This window comes from Tigriopus californicus, chromosome 8 (genome assembly GCF_007210705.1).
Source record: "Tigriopus californicus strain San Diego chromosome 8, Tcal_SD_v2.1, whole genome shotgun sequence".
NCBI classification, from domain to species: domain Eukaryota; kingdom Metazoa; phylum Arthropoda; class Copepoda; order Harpacticoida; family Harpacticidae; genus Tigriopus; species Tigriopus californicus.
The window spans coordinates 7,994,508-8,008,436 of NC_081447.1; the positions used below are offsets into that span (position 1 = coordinate 7,994,508).

The window sequence follows — 13,929 nt, forward strand, 5'->3', positions numbered from 1 at the left end:
GAAAGAAAGTGTTCCCACATTTGGTCCAATCTGGAATCCCTTCTTTTGCTTCTTCCTCTTCTCCTCTTTCTTCGATCCTCTTTTGCTCTTGGAACCCCCAAGAAAGCATTCTCTCAGCCAGCAGCTTATACAGTACACTATGTGGAATCGAATAGGAGCACTCCAGTAATAATATTGGAAGAAAAGATTGAGGATGAGCCAGGAAATGATGCAATATTCCATTTACGACCGCCATTCCGGCTCGTGGAATGTGCCTTAATCTGGGATTGGAGGGAGGAGGCCTTTCATTTCCAAACTTTTTTTCTTCCATGAATCGAGATGCTTAATATAGTTTTTGGATTGGGGACCTCACAATGACTTTTAGGGACAGACAGATCAGACGACTGGGCGGACGACAATCTTGATTTATTGATAAAGTCACTCATTTGCGCGTCTCCCTATCTCTTGGAGTGCAATAGTATGTTTGGGAACGAGAAACAGAGGGAGGACTGTCTGCGTCCGTTGGGGGAATACCTCAACTCCCTCAGCTTATTATTATATTTTCCCATGAGATGTACTCGACCAGGTCCATGGGTTGGATTGACTGCCGAATAGCACTACCGACGAGCAACTGCCGTTGGTGTCCCCTCTCACCAACTACTTATATATACGTACGCATGCCATCCACCCTTTTCCGGCTCTACACTACTAAGTGCACATGCTCCCCGGGACCACCCACTCACCCACAGCCCCATTCATGCAGAGAGCCCCTTGGTATTATATCCTCCGCAACTTGCGGTCAGCTCCAGTCGTGGAAGCACGAGATTCCATATCAATATGGAGCCCCCAGGAAGAAATAACGAAGCCAGGATTGGCAACGGGCACACCAGCCCAAACCATTTCATTTCCAAGTACAGGATCAACTTTTTCATTTTTTCGAAGAATGCGTGATTGGAGATTGAAAAAACTGCTGACCCGATATGAAAGGGAACTGCCTATTCCTTATCTCTTTGCCTTGGCTTTCCCAGCATTACCATTGAGTGGAAATACCGAATTCGAGCCGGGTTTCTGTAGCAAAGAGTCTTGAGCTCCATAGTGATACTTAAAGTTGTTCCACATTTTACGTTTCAGATAAAACCTCTTTCGTTTCGCCTTTTCCACTTTTCCCTCTACCTTTTTATGAACCCGCAAGTTCCATGCACCAACACGGCTCTCTGTGGTCGTTCCTTGAAGTCTATGGAAACTTATAGGGGGCTTCGGACTCGGAGATCAAGTGGCATAACAAAAGCCCAATTGAAATAATGTTCGTCTCGCTCGGTCCCTTTTACCACGTTAAAGGCGAAAGGCATGGATGGCAACCTCGCCCACCACTCACTTTCTTCTGCCCACTCTTTCGTAGGGTTGTCATATGTTGGCAGTGGGTAAAAGAGTCCATATTTTGGCCGAATTGCCCTTTGAGGTAAGAGCATGGGAATATGGACAATTTCCATTCCCCATTCCTCCCCTTTGGCCAGACCCTCTAGAGATGGCAATGAATATTGTGGTCACGTAACCTTGTCCCGGGCTTCTTCTTTCCTCTTTCGCTTTTTTATTCAACTTGTATAAGGAAAGAAAGGGCGGCTCCAAAATGCTAAACATGGGTTCCGATTTCGGGGCGAATTCGAAAAGGTACAATGGACCATAGAAGACAGCGGTTGTGCCATTTTCTAATGCAAAACCATGTGGATGACAGAAGTCTGCGGATGATTTTTCTTTCTTTCTCTCTTTCTTTCTTTGTTTCACCCCTAAGATGGCCGCTCCTAGGCGTGTACAATTCAACGAAAGTCAACCCTCGATTGTTCGCCAAGCTCTTCACGTACGCACGTACCCTTTCACCCTTACTCTGGAATAGGCGTTAGATTCAACTTTCGAGTCAAAACCAACAGTCCGTGGAATCACAACCCCCCCAGACCTGATGGAGACCTATGCGAAGGCAAGTAGCGAACGAACAGATGCACACACGCACTCACTCACTCACTTATACACCTAGCTTTCTTGCACCGAATTGGACGGAGGAGGTTGACACCCCCTAATTCCTACCTCCACCAACCCTGACTATCACGGTGCGTTGTCTGAACTTTACCCTTGGTTCAAGGGGGGTCTGATCTTGAAAGTTTGAAAATTGGATGAAAGCTTTTTCATATATTGTTCTAAAATGCCTCAATCCCAAGGGATGGATTTTTCCCCCTTAACGTATGGAAAATACCACCAAGTTTGCGGAACAAAGATCTCAACAACGTTTGCGGCAAGAGAATATTCCTATTGTGGGCATTTTCACATTGAAAATCTGAAGTCAACCAATGGGACCAAGATGATTGTAAAGATTTGATCCTGATGATGAAGAACATGTGCGTTTTGATGCGGATTGTGTTGTATGGAGCACACATTTCAAACCGACACGCCATCGCTTGAACTCAAACACTTGAGCTCAAGAAAATGATGCCCATAAATTTTCTTCAGTCTTAGTACAGCAGCATACCGTAGTTGCCCTCAGGCCTCCCGAGTGTCGACTGAAACTCATTTGGCACTTTGTTGTTTATACCCCTCTTCAAAACATTGAAGATCTTTAAAGTGTGGCACTCCATAAAAGACACATTGGCTGCATGTTCCGAGCTAGATTAGGGAGCATGTTTTGGGTGACATGAATTGGAGGAGCCTCAGACTGGCCATCCGAGAGAGCCCGACCTCAGACTCGGCGTGAATGTGCACGATGATCTGCGAAGCAGCAGTTGTTACATAATGGAACTTCTTTTGTTCGTTTCTTCACTGAATGAAATGGGACTTGGAACTCCCCAAAAAGCTTCTCTCCTCAATCCCAGTTTGTCTGGCTAGCAATCCAAACGTGAGTTGATGATGCTTGGGGAACTGGCCAAGTTTTACGACCCGATCATCACAAGCTCCTCTCCGTACCTACTCGTACACCAGTGTTCGTAAAGTACGTATACACGGACCCATACGTTTTTCCAGCATTGACTGGTTGGGTAACGAGGGATTTCTCCTAACAATGGTTACTTGGATGGCTCATGTTGTACCACGTACATTTTCCCGAGCAAGCAATGAAGCAGCTCACTTGGGCTGTTCATTCCAAGTGAACAACGGGTAGAGGGAGGAAGTCGAAGATGAGATATCCAAGGAGCCTTTTCAAGGGGGAAAACATATTTCTGAGTAAACTTTTCTCCCATGGGATGATTCAGCCAGAGAGTGATCCCGTTTGCCATTTGGAGGGCCGTGAGAAGGCAAGAGAAAGAAAAGAGAGCAAAAAAAAGAACTAATGGTGGCCAAGCGGGGAGCACCACTATCACCCACTCTTCAGTGATCCAACCCGTCAAGCACGGCTAAGATGATGCCAAAAGATTGGGAGGTGGAAACTAGAGCTGTGTAGTTGTTGGCACGTCCCAACAGCATCGCACTTCCGCTTCGGGCACTTTTCCGTTTCCGGTAACATTTCTGTTGGACTCGTCCACACTTGAACGGAACTCCCACTGGTTCATACCACATGAAAGAAGGGAAGGCCGGGCCAAAACAGGAGATCAGTGCTTACAGAGAAGGTACGTACACATACAGTAGACTATATATAATGGTACATAGAATGGAAGAAATTGATGGCATTGCCCAAGCCCGAGAAGACAACCCGCGATTATAAATCATTCGTTCAACTGCACCGAGTTGGTACCTATGGACATACTACTGAACATGGTTAGATCTTAATGGAAATGGAAAGCGATGAAATCAGAGGACGAAGCATAATCTTTCTTGTCCTTCTATCTGCGTCCTTAGTCATAAGCCGAAAAGGAAGGGAAAAAATCCCTTGAAAATACAATGACGTTCACCGAAGTTAGTTGAAGAGTAAGAGGGCCCTTTGGTCCTGCCATGTTCTATCGTTCCATCTTCATCTTCTCCCTTGTCAGAATCATCATGAGCCCTGACTTGTATGCGATCGGCGTCTCCTGCCTCGTCGTCTTGAGCCTAATTTTGACCTCATCTGTCTTTTCGGGGCGAGCATCATTTCAAAAAGGGCCTCCATCTTCTTCGTGCCTCGAACCTTCATCTCATTCAACGTCGTTTTGGGCAGCACTACTCCACTCTACTCTTACTGTGCTAGAAGGACACCAAACAGGGCCCCTGCTTCTCCGTCCTCTTCTCTCCCCTCTCACTCTCTTGTTCTCTCTCTCTCTCCCTCTTTTCCTTCCTTGGGATCCCAATGGAGGCTGCGAGTGAAGAAAAGAGAGCCTCACCAGCCTCCGGCGGTCTTTGAGGACAGAGAAGAAATTAAGGGAGAAAAACGAGGTCGAAAAGGAGTGACACAGAGGCCAGTTAGGAAATTGGCTCAGTGCTTTTTTTCTTGTACCCACATTTGATGGCATGGCGCAAACGGCTTTTGTGTTTTGTCTTGGCTCTCAGAGTTTGGAAAAACTTTGCAAATGGAGAAAAACTTCCCCAGTTTATGTGAGAGAAAATGAGGTTTATTTCCTGAGCATACAACAAGGTCGAGATTGAGGAAAGGGAGCTTAGTAGGTTAGAGCGTCCAGGCGTGCGTGCTTATATGATGGTGGATTGTTGGAAGTAGGTGAAAGTCCAACTTAATAGGTTGCCAGCTTGATTCTTCTTTCCTCATTTCCGACCCCGTTATCCTTTCCATGTCCCATATGGTGGTTGCAGTGGGTAGCGAGCGGTCCCTTGGCCCGGTGGTTATTAGCACGAGCGTTGTAATAAAGTGTGCGTGGGTTTTTTCATTAACCCGCTTTATAGAGTCCTCCCAAGATGGCCTTTGATTTCGCTCCGGTCACTTCGGGTAAATTGCCAGCACGATCCCGAGTGAAAGCATGGGCCAACCAAGCGAAAGCCATGGCCTCCACGAAATCACTATGAACCCCAAGATGATTAGTTGTCCTCACAATCAAGGGCACCAAGGCACTGTCCAACAATTCCATTAGGAAACCATTACGAGCTCCCCCACCGCACACGTAGACCTCTTGGACACCATCCAGCTTGTCCCGCTCGTCCCGCAACGCTTCGGCTATTGTCGTGACCGTTAAATGTACCAATGTGCATTGAATATCCACATCCGAAAGCGGATGTGACGAAGAGGCATTCGTCCAGGATTGCAATTTGCCCTTGAGCCACGATGGATTAAAGAGCTCCTTGCCGGTGCTTTTGGGGGGCTTCAGTTCAAAGTAGCTTTCATCTCTCAAATGCTTCAAGAGGGCCGGATTCAACTGACCACTCTGAGACCATTCTCCGTTCCTGTCAAAGTCCATGCCCGTCTTTTCGTGGCACCAAGCATCCAAGAGCGTATTTCCTGGGCCCGTATCAAAGCCCAAAGTCGATTGGCCTGGCCTCAGAATGGTGACGTTGCTGATCCCTCCGATGTTCACTATGCATCTAGCCACTTGGGGATGAGAGAAAATGGCTTGGTGAAGAGCCGGGACCAGGGGTGCCCCTTGGCCGCCCAAAGCCAGGTCTTTTCGTCGAAGGTCGCCCACCACGTTGATCCCCGTGCCCACGGCAATGGTGTTGGGGTCGCCAATTTGCAGAGTGAAACTCGGAGTCGGGCCCTCTGCGGGACAATGGCGGACTGTGATTCCATGACTCCCGATGGCTTTGACTCTGTCGGGTCCAATTTCAGGGGATTTAGCCAAAAGCTGATTGGCTGCTTGAGCAAATAGATGTCCCGCTTCTCGGTCCAGGGTTCCCAATTGGAATATCGGGTCCTCGCCTGGTCCATAAATCCCGAGTGAAAGGTTCTTCATGCGTGACACAAACTTGTCTTCAAATGTCGCAAAATGGCTTCGAACCAATTTGATGTTCGGCCGCCCATCCTTGCCATCTCCCTCGTCATCAGAGGGGATCTCCACCAGAACGGCATCAATCCCGTCCAGGCTCGTTCCACAGATCAAACCGACGTAATATAAGTTTTCCGACATTTCTCATTTGAGAGTTTGTAATCGGGGATTTTGGATTTAGCAACACAAAGATCCCTCTCCGTTTTCCACCTGGCCCCTCACTCACTGGATCTAGAAATCGAGTTTGATTGTGTGGGTTTATGGACTTGATTGTCTTAACTACTCACCAGTCGGACTTCAGAATTCCAGCTCCCACAGTTACTAAGAAATAACAACAACATTCTAGAGAGAGAAAACTAGTATTTAATCGAGGTCCAAACAGTTATTGGAGTAGGAGGAGAAGAGAGGCGGCGAGTTTTGTTACATCATCCAAAAAAGTGATCCTGCTGTATTTGTCCTATCAGTCATAGACGAGAATAGTAGTGGGATGACCAATTATGAAGCTGTCAAAACATTCCTATTTGAGCTCAAAAGTTGATCAGACTCGTTATTTCTGCTCAAGGCTGAGTTGTAGAGTAGAGTGGTGGTATGTGCGAGTAGTAGCAGCATTCGTCGTTGAATTTGGCTTCGATATTCTGTTCGTGATTCATCGTTCATCGGGATTGAGGAGAAAAGGCTGAACATTCTTGAGATTGGGTCGTCAATGACTTTTGTTCCGAAAGAATGTCTTGCTCACTATTTGTATCTGTCCATGATGAGAATCTTTATTTCGAACTTGATCCATGCTTCTGATAAAGAAGATAAATGACGAGACATTTTTGCTCTTGTCGGCAGGTCATACGTGAGCTCCAACGTTAGGAAGAAACGCTTCGTCTTCTTCTTCCAGGTCTTACTCCTTCTTCTTTATCATCATCATCATAAAGATCATGTGTGCTGTACGCTTGGCCTCCAAGCCAGTTTAAGGCGGTGCCTTTCCCTTGCTTGGCTTTGATCTATTTCTTACGAGACCCACGTGACAAATTTCCCTCTTCCAATCAGTCTCTCTGGGCTTCTAGTGCCTCCAGTAATATTTACCCACAATGCTTCTTCACAACACCGTGGACTCGTATAATTATCTTGCACTCCCTCGAGTTCAAAGATTCATCCATTCATGTTCTACTACATCCATGTCAAAAATGTGTCGCACCTGAAATCCTGCTAGCTCTTCAAATGAGCTGGCTTACAGTGTATACGAATCGGAGAGACATACAGGAGGAAGCGACGTCTGACTGACTGACTGACTGCTGATCACACATGTGCACACCATTACTCACTTTATGCACTGTCATGACTTAACATCGTAAAATGAATGGAGGATCAAGGCTGTTTTTGCTCTACGAACTAATCTGAAAGCCTCCAACTGGCCATGCCCATTGACTTCCAAACTTAGGGCAGAAGGCAGAGAGCTCGGTTCGCCATCCCCATCGTCATCATCATCTTATCTTCGTTTATGGTTTGCTGAGTGACAATTCTGCTGCCAAAAGTTAACCAAATTCGTCCGAAAAAGTGAGGATATTTTCTTGACCCAACTAGAAATCTGTAGGCATCGGTGGTGGCTCCTAAGATTAAAGTGTCCACCTTTCTCATCAAGTAATGTTATCATTAAAAAAGGAAAATTTAGAAATTGTTCATACTTTCCTCGTTCCTCGTTTTGGTTTTTTTATATTCTAATGGAAAGTGAGCGTATCATACTGTAAGGCACACATCCGTAAGCTGAAAAAAGGGAGACATACGACTGACCAACTCAACATCGGGAATAAATATTTTATCGCTCCAAACTTTTCTTCAGGCAAGCTTTAAGGAATTCTCTAAAAGGGCTTTCATGGTTGATTCGAATGCTAACTGACAAGGCTCTGCAAAGTTTGATACTTGAGCATTTTCCTGCAAACAATTGAGCCAACAATATAAACATTTCCATTTCACTATTTCACCAACAGGACCATAATCATCGTCGTCATCATCAACAACAACAAAAACATCATCAACAACAACAAAATCAGCATAAGCATCATCAACAACATCAGCATAAGCAATATCAACTATATCATCAACGACATCACCAGCAGCAGCAACATCATCAGCAATATCTTCAACAACAACAATATTAACATCATCATCAACAACAGCAAAATCGTCATCATCATCATCATCAACAGCATCAGTATCATCATCATCATCAACAACAACAACAACAACAACATCAACATCATCTTCACCAACAACATACTCATCATCATCATTTTCATCATCAACATCATCATATCATCATTAACATCATCATATCATCATCAACATCAACATCATATCATCATCATCATCATCATCATCATCATCATCATCATGTTCAATTAGATATTCAGCCAATGCTTTCAGCACTCATGTGCGGCTCTCTCCAGAAAGTGCTCTTTAAGAAGGTAAAACACATTAACGTTTTGTGGTAGCCAGCCGAATTTAGTTGCTAGAACTTTAATGAAAGTGACAGCAGCATTATACCATGTAAATATATTTTTTCTAAATTACATATTTTTGGCAACATTGAGGATACTTTTCGTGAATTATACATTGTCTTTCTCATTTACCGCACTTGTCACTCAAATTTTGGTTGCGATTGCCATTTGTCCTTTTCATTGAGCGGAGGAAGCGCCCTCTGCTTCGTCTAGGTGCGGACAAACAAACGTAGAAGCAAGAAAATACGCTCTAAGATGCCAGAAATTATCAAGATATTATTCAATGAACTAACTATACGTATATTGCCCAAGTACTGTGACACTATGAATCAGCCCTCAACTCTTTTGGGAAATGCTACATATTAGTCACTAATATGCTACAAGTATACAATATATAGCTCTCTCTTTATCAATATTTGGACGTCAAGAATGTTTGTAATTATACCCTTATAGAATTTGAAAAGTCTCTAAAAAGGGTTGGTGGTGTTAGAATAAATCAGCAATAAGTTGTATCAGCAAAAAACATCTTGTTAAAATCAGGCATCTTTGAGCTTATTTTTGTAATTCACCGTTGGTTTGTCCACAACGAGAGGAAGGAGAGGAGAATGAAAAGGACTATTGCCTTGTATCAATCATTTTTTGACGATTCACCATACTTATTTGAGCAATTGAAGCAATCCTGTACGAGTAAAATTGTTAGAAATAGAATCGAGCATGCTGAGGTAGAAAATGGGTTCGGTTCACTCAGAAGGCAGCCGATGATATTTAGCTGTGTGACAAAAGGTTACCATTTTATGGTACGAATCAATTTTCCATGGCCAAATCATCGACGACGTCCCCCGGTTCCATTAGGAGAGAAGAAGCCAAGGGGAGGAGGGGCACGTCCCCAACCTCATCCCACGTTCGTGGCTGTTCCACGGACGTTAAAAGAGAGCGGATCCAAATTGCAAGTGTGGCACAACAGAGAGGAGGAACAAAACACTGCTCAAAGTCCTTGTTTCAGTGTCAACTCGGCCCTTGTGGCCAAAGTTTAAATCTGCGTGGAATCGAGCTTTTGTTTCGAGTAGTGCTTCCAACGCCCGGTGGTGATGGGAAGGAATCAATATTCGGGGCACACACACATGGTACCATTGGCACATTTCCTGGCGTTCAACATGGAGCAGCTCTCATTTCATTCCACGATTTTTATGAAGCGGAAAAATGAGTCCTTTTGCACCGGAAGGATGGGTCACAGTTACCAATTTACTACCAATGCATCCGAGAGAAGTGTCCTCGAGGAATTTGGCGAGCCTAAAAAGGGATCCAAAGACCAAATTGAAAAGGGGTAGATCTCAAGTTTGCATTAACATTTCAGCGGATCCTTGTCTTTACGAGGCTTTCAAGTCAGATAAGTAACTACAATATTGCCTTCTGTAATGGTATATAGATAGACAGGGTAGAAAATATGCTTGCTCCGGCTCTCACAATGTTCCGAAAGACGACATGAAAGTGGGAAAATGACGAAATTCCTTTCATTCTCCTACGTTGAAAATTCTCATTTCAATTTCATGTTCATCATCATCATCATCATTTTCTTCATTATGGGTCCACAACACTGCTGTCGTGGCCATGGACGACCAGTCATTCTCATCGAAGGAGACGTGTTGAAGTAGAAAACCAATTAAGATCCAATCTTCTATTCATTTCGTAATGATTTCGGTTTTTTCGCCCAGCCAAAGTAGTAAGAAGGTACTTGTATATACTGTATGTTGAATTTGAAAGGAGGAAATTTGAGGTCCACCACGGCCATGTTTCTTTTGGTTTTCCTTCCTGCCCGGACCAATTGTCCACACATAAGTGCACAGTGTGAGTACCTAGTGACAGATAGTGAATAGTACTCCATGCAGTCCGTTGTTGTAGCGATGCGAGGAATTTGTCATTTCATACTAATCACCGTGGACTCACTCGACTGTTGGTTTGATTTCCTTCGACGAATTCAACAAGTCAGCGCCCAATGTTTCAGGGGGTATTGTTCTTTTAAACGAATCTCTCGTTCTCTCGCTTTGTCACTTGCCGAGTGAGGAGGGTTTCGGACGAAATAATCTTTTTTCTTCCATTCTGGCCATTCTAGCTACTCTCGACCGTGAGTGCCGTGGATGACCGACCTGATAGAGTCATCACCCGAAACCAACTCGTTAACGGAGGAGACAAGTCCTTTCAAGCCCACATTACCCTTCAGGGCTCGAAGTGGGCAAATGGGAACTGAATCTGAGATCCAGGTCATCTTTGGCTCCACCTTTTATTATTGTCCAAGGCCATTCTTTCTCCATGATGAATACGATCTTTTAAAAGCAACGAGAACTTATGAAACAAGAATAATGTTTTGGGCCAACCTGCTCACTGAACCTAGTCCAACATTCGCTCGCTAGCAACGAGAATATTGGCCCACTAGTCTGAGATAATCAGGTGTTTGGTTGGGCGTAGCAGACTAATCGCTACCTCTCACCCGAAAGCAGCACCCCGCGTACCTTCTTTTTACTTTTATTCTTCTGGTTTTGGTTCTCCCGGGCGTTTGCTAGGCGTTTTCCAGGCTGGCTGATCGCCTGGTCATCTCAAACTACCATGGTAGCACTACCATCGTCTTGGGCCCCCATTTCACTCCCTACCAAAATGAAGGAGGAGGCTTTTAGGCTGTGGCCAAGTGCTCACCTTGTTCAGGGATTTGTCCGACCTGAATCTGCTGTCGTTGCCACTCGCATATCTCAACAACAACAGTAACAACAACGACAACCCAATTTATTCCATACCAAAAGTCTTCATTACCCATAGCAGTTGTATGCAATCCAGAGGCTGGAGTCAAGTGGCACAAGAAATACTTGAAAAATGATGTTCTTCGATTCAAGTTTGGCTGATGACGAGATGTGAGTGATTGGTGGAACCGCAAATTATCACCCACGCCCATTTCCTCTGTCGTCCAATTTGTCGGTTCTTAAAAAAAGATCAGCACTAATCTCTCGGCTGGGGTTCGTCTGATCTGATTCATTCGGTAGAACCATGAAAACGTAACCAAGATCGCATCACACTTCGCAGAATCCATAGATGGAACACGGAATCAAAGGCAGCGACCGCATTTTTGACCCTATTCATTACATTGAGTTCCAATCTTCCTTCAGGTATTCCAAATTCTTAAAAATTAGCTAGTCCGGAATTGACCTGCTTGAATGCCACACCAACCCCAGTTACAAATCTAGGGGCACATGATCTATGTTAGCGTCTTTGGAGTGGACGACAGAGCCGAAGCATTGGTAATTTCAACGACAACTGAAAATTGAACCTAATTTACCGAGTGATAGATGGTTCCTTGGGATTGGCTGAGTGACTCACGGAGTTTCAAGCCCGGCTGAAGGCAAAGCGCAATAATGAAATCGTTACGACGACGGCGGACATGACAGTCGACTCAAGTTGTCGAGAAAACCACTGCAATAATAAAGACGTCCTGTCGATCGTTATCTTCGAATTCAATCTCGACCACTGCTGTGTCCTGATGTCAAAACGGCTTTCGGCGCCCATCGCCAACCACGTCGGGTTGTTCTCTTCTCTTACTTACTTCTGTACTCGAAGTTACGACTTTGACCGGAGAATGTCAATAACTTTTTCAAGGTTTTGCCTCATGATATAATAAATGTCCTGGGAAGAAAAAGTCTCGAGTTTGTTCAGTGACTCAATGTTGAGTAACGCACCAAACTGATCTTTTGACCAATTGCAGAACGGCGGCCGTTGTTGATTCTTAATCATTCCTTGAACCGCACTAATTTGTCCAACCACGAATCCAAGGCGTCCTCCTGACCATTGGAGCATGATTCCTCCGCTCCTTCAAATTGGTTTGAAGCAAAAAATGGCTCGAGAGATTCCTGTAAATCTAAGGCAACAGAGGCGAGAGATTCTTTTTTGTTTCTGGTCGTTTATCATTGTCCGTAATCAGCGTGTAAAATGTATCCACCAATCATCAACAAGTGAGGGTGGAGACTGCCAAAACTCGCACGGATGTAAAATACTCGGGCCGATAGATGTATAAACGTATAAAAGGGGAGTTTCACTCAATTGGGAGCAAGACTTTATATGTTGTACTCGTACTGTGAAGCAACTGAACAAGAGGACATTGATGGCGTGAGATAGAGATTTCTCTCCCATTTGAAGATGATGTGGAACACGAAGATGGCGAAATGGAGCGGAGAAAATGGCAATTTGCATTTAACATTTCAACTTGTTCCAAGTGAGTTGCTGGCTATCATCACTTGAATTATGCTGATTTTCCTTGTCTGTCTGGCCAAATATTTGCATGTGGCAGAGCAAAATGACAACTCATTACTACGGTTCATAGTTGTGTGCCTGGCCATGGCGAAAGGAGAGATCCGTTCCGTCCCTAAAACCAGGAGTGCTACTGTATCAAGGTATCCTCCTGTCTACTACGTATACTAGGGTATGTAGTATCTTTTTGTGCTTGGATTGGGTGGAAGTCGAATGTTTTCATCCCAATTTCTAGGCTGTCAAAAAATGGCAGGTGAAGTAAATGGACAGAGGAGGCACCATTTTCAGCACTTTTAATGAAGCTACAAAGCCCTCATTTTGGAGCCATTCCTTCTTCCTTTGGCTGAGCATTTTTTCCCGACAACAGCTCCATTGGACGTACAATGCACTTTGTTCGTTCGCACACGGATATTTGTACACGGAACATGCTGAAAGGAATGCTCCCTCAAGGCTTCTCCCACATAATGCACCACAGTAGCGAGTCAGCTCGGTCTCAATAATGAACACCAGAAAAGTGATACCAGAGGTGAAAACCAAACCTCAAGTTTCGGCCTCAAAGGCTAGTCAGTCCAAGCCTTGGAGTGTCAGACATACATATATGTACTCATACCAGTCCTAACCCAGCGAATCAAAATGGAAGAATGGTTCTTGGACGATAAAAGGTCCAGATACATAGATAGTGCTGCCCTCTGCGTTCAGGAGTTTATCTGGTCGGCTGAGTTGTGGTATTGCCTGGTTCCAGGTTGTCATAGGTAGGGTGTCCTCTGGAAAGTGGTTCAGTTTGGCACCTCGCTTTTGGTTTGGGTGAGAAGGAGCAGCTGGCTGGATTCTTTCGCTTTTATTCAGCTGAAAGTCTTCTTAGAACGCACGATGAATGGACAGACTGGCTCCAAATTACCCTTATTGTTTCCATGTCATAAATCTTCTGCCCTCATTTACATAGTGTACCACTACCACTCAAGATTGGCTACGGAAAAAGGTGTCTCAGATGTGATACGTTAAAACACGCGACAATATTTAGTTCTGAACATAATTGTCAAGTACTCGACCAGCATCTTATGAACTACGAAAGTCAACCCCCGACTCGCAGGATGCATCATGGCACAGGTGGTTAGTTTAAGTCATAAAACTGATGGAAATCCTCCCATACATATTCCTTGCGATGGTAGAAACCCAAACCCCTCCCTCGTGTTTTTTGGTACTGTCAACAATCTGGGGGCTTCCAATTAAATCGAAACGAATCCAATTTGGCCCCAAGGCGGGCCAAATTTTCTACTATCTTGTCTCATCCCGTGCATCAATTAAATCGCGGCCAAAGACCTGACTTTCATTCAGCCTCTTGTTCTTGAGCGATT

General features: G+C 44.6%; 1 protein-coding gene across 2 annotated transcripts; it reads right to left on the bottom strand.

Moving 5' to 3' along the window:
• Nucleotides 1–4,459: 4,459 nt before the first annotated feature.
• Nucleotides 4,460–6,226, bottom strand: LOC131885362 (anhydro-N-acetylmuramic acid kinase-like). Of its 2 annotated transcripts, none has more exons than XM_059233390.1 (2): nt 6,089–6,226; nt 4,460–6,032 (listed from the first exon to the last, which is right to left on the bottom strand). In XM_059233390.1, exon 2 carries the CDS (start codon nt 5,940–5,942, stop codon nt 4,752–4,754), a length of 1,191 nt encoding a protein of 396 aa, XP_059089373.1. In that variant the 5' UTR covers nt 5,943–6,032; nt 6,089–6,226; the 3' UTR covers nt 4,460–4,751. The 2 variants fall into 2 exon arrangements, with proteins under 2 accessions (XP_059089373.1, XP_059089374.1); XM_059233391.1 differs by having other exon boundaries at nt 4,460–6,026; nt 6,089–6,201.
• Nucleotides 6,227–13,929: the final 7,703 nt, after the last annotated feature.